The 6,000-nt window shown below is 39.4% G+C and overlaps 1 protein-coding gene across 3 annotated transcripts in view; it reads right to left on the bottom strand.

Annotated features, from left to right (window-relative positions):
• The window catches only part of LOC111529164 (tau-tubulin kinase 2), a 178,174-nt gene that overhangs the window by 129,581 nt on the left and 42,593 nt on the right, over window positions 1-6,000 (bottom strand). For all 3 annotated transcript variants that reach the window (XM_023196021.2, XM_023196023.2, XM_023196022.2), the window contains exon 3: window positions 3,780-3,927. In XM_023196021.2, the coding sequence (XP_023051789.1) occupies window positions 3,780-3,927 (148 nt within the window). The remainder of the gene's footprint in view (window positions 1-3,779; window positions 3,928-6,000) is intronic.

Genomic DNA, 6,000 nt, shown 5'->3' with positions numbered 1-6,000 from the left:
AAATAAATAAATAAATAAATAAATAAATAAATAAATAAATAAATAAAAGATCTGCCTGTCTCACTTCAGGATTCTAGATGTGTACCAAATTCTATTAAGACTAGAATGGAAATCTAACTTTTTTAGAAGTACTGATGGTTCCTGAGGACCCATCATTTCACTGTAGAAATGACTAATGATCAGATTTGAAATCAAAGGACAGAAGTTTTTTTCTCTTACAATGGCACTGCAAATCTATACTTTTTTATTTGAGACAGGGTCTGGCTCTGTCACCCAGGCTAGAGTGCAATGGCACCTTCTTGGCTTACTGCAACCTCTGCCTACTGGGCTCAAGCGATTCCCATACCTCAGCCTCCAGAGTAGCTGAGATTACAGGCAAACACCACCACACTTGGCTAAATTTTGAATTTTTTAGTAGAGATGGGGTTTTACCATGTCGCCCAGGTTGGTCTCAAATTTCCGACCTCAGGCGATCCACCCACCCTGGCCTCCCAAAGTGGTGGGATTACAGGCATGAGCCACCGCGCCTGGCCTAAACTATACTTATTAAAAAGAAAATACAACAACACAACAACAGCAACAACAACAAAACTGGTGTGTTGAGATACAGCACAAGAGATCATGAAAACTGAGGAAAAAACAACAAAAAATTTTTTTAACAAAAAAAGAAAATGGAGAAGTGAAGACAGGTAGGATATCATTATAAAACAATCATTTAAAGTGGAAGAAAAAGGAATCTAACAGATTAGAATGGCAATGACCACCTTTGCATAGTTTCAAAGCAAATAAACTGAAAAACAAAGGATGAAGATAATACAGCTGCAAACGGAGAAGGGGAAGAGATACACATAAATGTTTATACAGAGATGTATCTCTGAACAATACTGTGAATAAAAGGATAGACTTAATAAGTTTTATGGCTCTACTTATTAGGAACACTTTGGAGAATAATAATAGTAATAGGTACAGAAGTACTACCTAATAGGCTTATAAATAGATAATTTAGTTTATAAGCAGATAAACATTAAAATACATTTGTAAAAACCAAGTAAAATTCAAGAGTCTTGGCCAGGTGTGGTGGCTCATGCCTGTAATCCCAACACTTTGGGAAGCCAAGATGGGAGGATTGTCTGAAGTCTGGAGTTACCCGCCTGGCCAACATGGTGAAACCCCATCTCTACTAAAACTACAAAAAATTAGCTGGGCGTGGTGGCACCCACCTGTAGTCCTAGCTACTTGGGAGTCTGAGGCAGGAGAATCGCTTGAACCTGGGAGGCAGAGGTTGCAGTGAACTGATATCGTGCCACTGCACTCCAGCCTGGGCAATAGAGCAAGACTTCAAGTAAAAAAAAAAAAAAAAAAAATTCAAGAGTCTAGGTTGATTCATTGGAGAATTGCAGGTTACATCCAGAATATTTCAGAAAGCTTTGAAAAGAGAGTAATCTGATACAGCAGCATGGGGGAAGGTCACTCAGAAGAAAATATAGGGTGAAATGTTAAGGCCTTCACACTTTAGGGTCAAAGAGAAAGGAACATACTATTAATGAGAGTTTTGACTGAACTGAGAAAATCTGGGGTTGTTAAGTACAGAAAAGACTATGAGAAAGAAAATTGAGAACTGAGGGAATGTGAGAGCAGGCAGTATATGAATTTTGAGAAGAGGAATTGATTAAAAGGAACAGAATTAGGGGTCGGGCTAATTCATCATAAAATATCTTTTTATCTTGTTTAAAAAAAAAAATCCCGGCCAGGCGCAGTGGCTCATGTCTGTAATCCCAGCACTTTGGGAGACTGAGGTGGGTAGATCATGAGGTCAAGAGATCGAGACCACCCTGGCCAACATGGTGAAACCCCATCTCTACTAAAAATACAAAAATTAGCTGGGTGTGGAGACATGTGCCTGCAGTCTGAGCTAATCGGGAGGCTGAGGCAGGAGAATCACTTGAACCCCAGAGGCAGAGGTTGCAGTGAGCTGAGGTCACGCCACTGCACTCCAGCCTGGTGACAGAGCAAGACTCTGACTCAAAAAAAAAAAAAAAAAAAAAAAAAACCCATATCCCAGCTATCAAAAATTGAACATCAATTTAAAAATTAACTAATCCTATGAAGGGTTATCCACTGGTTAAATACCTTTTCCTTACACTCAGCCTTTTCATTGGGATCATTCAGTAAGAAGTCATTATGCCAACATGACAGCAAGAGCAGCTCAGCCCCATAAAAATGTTATCAGAATGGTCCAGATTACAAAGCACCCTCAACAAAATGAAGTTGTGAGGAATAAGTATGCAGGAGGCATAAGTTAGGAAGCCAAGAGAAGAGAGTCAAGGACTGCCTCACTGAAATAGGGACCAGAAGATTGAAAATCAATTTATTTTTGGAAAGTGAAGGGTTCTTAAGAATGGGATGTCATGTGTTTATAAGCAGATAGGAAAAATATTTTAGTTAATAACGTGAAAAATAAAATACAAGGAGAGAGCTAGCATCCAAGGGTCTCTAACTCATTCATAAAAGGTACTAAACTGATCTTCAAGCTTTATCAAATAGAATCCTGAGTAAACCATAGTCAAATTAAGCAGAAGAACCTCCTGAAGGGGCAGCAAAGCTGTATCCTGCCTCACCTGGAAGCATCTCCTTGGGGCCAAGTAGGAGAAAGGTGAAGTGGCACTATCCACACTAAGCTGATGCTGACATACCTTCATGGGCTTGGCTGAGAGTAACACAGGTATCCTGGGATCTGTGCAACCCAGGAAGATGTAGGTCTGGCTGTACCTGTGTGTAGCCTCTACACCACTGAGTTGAGAACAACAACTCAAGAGAAATGGGGAGAAAATAGAAAAGGTCAGAAAAAGAGAGAGCCATCCTTTTACCTATTCTTTCTTCTCCAATTATTTATTTTTCTAGTATTGACAATGGGTGCTAATCTATCCACTGTTTTCCTGATTTACCATGTTGTGGAGAAGCTAAGTTTGAGCTAAAAATGACTACAAAAACAGATCTATAATTTTACTAGCATCATTCTCTAATCAAATGAGTCAACTGGTAGAGAAACTTGGATATGCCTGGGGCAAAGGAAAATGATCATCCCTATTTAATTTTGTTTCAGATCAAACATTTAAATATAATACCAGACAGTATGTCATTAAGCTGAGAATACAAAGGTGAACACAAATTAGCAATGTATTCAGGGTTTTATACCCCTGGATTCATGTCAGAAAAAAAATTATTCATTTTTGTAATAAAAACAAATGGGGCCCAAGTAGTAAAATGGACTTCAAAAATGACAACAGGGCCAGAAACAGTTACTCTCTGAAACTGAAGTTAATATGAATCAACATGTAATCAACAGTATTATTTTTAATCCATCCCGCAGTGTGATTTGAAGGCAGCTTCCTTACTGTGATTAAAACACATTTAACATCCAAACACATGAGTAGGGACAACTCAGAGGTATTTGCTATTGGTAGTTTAAAAAAGAAAGGCAAATAGCAGACTTACGACAATACTTTCCAAAGCAGTAAAAATTCTGCTAATTCACACTCTCTCATCCTTACTCCGTGAAAGGAACTCCCAAAAGCCCAATTATTCTAAGTAATTACATATTTCTACTACTACTAACTAGTTATAAAATTTCCAAGAGAAAAATGCTCAGTGTATTTATACCCGGCTGACACCAGTACATTCAATTAGTACTTAAAGAATGTAATTAAGGTTCAGGAAGATACAAATAAATTATAAATTATCATACAAATCATAAATTGTATATTCTACAAAGGGCTTACCTTGCAGCTTTTTCAAAACAGCAACTTCCATTTTCAGAACTTGTTTTGGTTGTTGAGCTGATTCCACCTTCAGTGCAACATTCTCCCTGGTGAGCATGTCCAAGGCATCGTAAATTTCTCCAAAGCCCCCACCCCCAATCTTTCTCAACTGCACAGAAAATAAGAACACACACACGCAAAATTACTAGAAGATTCTAACTTGAAAGCAACTGATCTCTTATATTTAGAAAATGTATAATTTTACAATCTGTTTTATAAAATATTTCAATATTGTTAAATTAACTATGTATATGCCAAGAAAACATATGACTGAAAATAACATCAAAACCTTTCCCCACAGGTTTATCCACAAAAAAGTAACGAAATTATTTCACCCACAAACAATTTTAAAATTTGGTTGACAGCCAGCATCAGAAATGTCACCAACAATACAGTATTTGAAAGAATCTCTTCCTATAAATGCCACTCAACAACCAGATTTGTTGTTTTAATTTTAAGGAAGACTTTTTAAACTATGAAATCCTGGCTGAGTGCAGTGGCTCACTCCTGTAATCCTAGCACTTTGGGAGGCTGAGGCGGGAGGCTCACTTGAGGTCAGGAGTTCGAGACCAGCCTGGCCAACATGGTGAAATCCCATCTCTACTAAACAATACAAAAATTAGCCAGGCATGGTGGCACATGCCTGTAATCCCAGCTACTCAGGAGGTTGAGGCAGGAGAATTGCTTGAACCCAGGAGGCAGAGGCAGTAGTAAGCCAAGATCCTGCCACTGCATTCCAACCTGGGTGACAGGGAGAGACTCCATCTCAAAAACGAAAAAAACAAAAAACACTACAAAATCACCCAGCCCTCTCACCACCACTTACCCTTCTCTCGGGTGTACCTAACAGGGTTCACAGAGCAGGCAGAGAACTCCAGTACCAAACTATCCCCAGAATTCACTATACATCTATTTATTCATATAAGAGTAAAAACTAACCAATTTAAGCAAGTTCAACAAACACTATTCTCTCTGATAAAATATGTTAGCTTAACTGGGGACTATGAGAATGCTGGTCTGAGTATCCTAAGTAAGTTCTGAAGAGTCAGCGGCAACTGCACCTGTAGGCTCTGAAAGCTGGGTTGTGGGGGTAGATACTTCAAGCTAGACACAGCAATTATTTTCCATTTCCTGAAACTAGGTTGTCTTCTTATCACATTATCCAACATCCAGGATGTGATATAATGTAGGAAGTCATCATAGGCACAGAGTCCTAAATTCTAACCAGCTCAAGACGCCCCAGTTCCATGTTCGACCTCTTTCTCCACTTGATCATCACTGATTACTACATCTAGGTTAATTTATCTTCTGAATTTCTACGGTAATTATTTGTTTAATCATTCAATTAATCACTTTACCGGGCCATACCTCAGGTACCGGGCCAGGACTCAGATATTACTTGTATTATTACCTTGGTATTTTTCAAATTATGTCCATGAAATACCTTGTTTTTAAACTGTCATGTTGATTAACTTTCTATTGTCAATATCCTATCCTGCTACAGAGAAACTAAGCTTCTTCGAAGAGATGGCCATTTGTTCTATTCTATTTCCTTGTGTCCCCCAGAGCATTTGGCAAAGTGCTAACTTACAAATATAATCCTATACTTATTAGTTTGCACATGTGAGCCATAATCCGTCTTTATTTTTTTTTTTCTTTTTTCTTTTTTAATTTTTTCAGTTGGTAGTCTCACACTGTCGCCAGGGCTGGAGTGCAGTGACATGATCTTGGCTCACTGCAACCTCGGCCTCCCGGGCTCAAGCAATTCTCCTGCCTCAGCCTCCCCAGTAGCTGGGATTACAGGTGTGCGCCACCACGCCTGGCTAATTTACGTATTTTTAGTAGAGATGGGGTCTCACAATGTTGGCCAGGCTGGTCTCAAACTCCTGATCTCAAGTGATCTGCCCACCTCTGCCTCCCAAAGTGCTGGGATTCCAGGCGTGAGCCACCACACTCGGGTGATCCTGCTTTATTGTCATTTGGTGATGGGAAAGGAATACTACATGAAACTACAGGATAAGTTCAAGATTTTTACAAAGTTCCAGAAGTGGCCAGGTGTGGTGGCTCACACCTATAACCCCAGCACTTTGGGAGGCCGAGGCGGGTGGATCACGAGGTCAGGAGTTTGAGACCAGCCTGACCAACATGGAGAAACCCCGCCTCCACTAAAAATACAAAAATT

The sequence above is a fragment of the Piliocolobus tephrosceles genome, unplaced genomic scaffold, assembly GCF_002776525.5.
Source record: "Piliocolobus tephrosceles isolate RC106 unplaced genomic scaffold, ASM277652v3 unscaffolded_110, whole genome shotgun sequence".
Lineage (NCBI taxonomy): Eukaryota > Metazoa > Chordata > Mammalia > Primates > Cercopithecidae > Piliocolobus > Piliocolobus tephrosceles.
The sequence above is the reverse complement of the archived record's forward strand: the minus strand, read 5'-3'. Positions and strand labels throughout refer to the sequence as shown.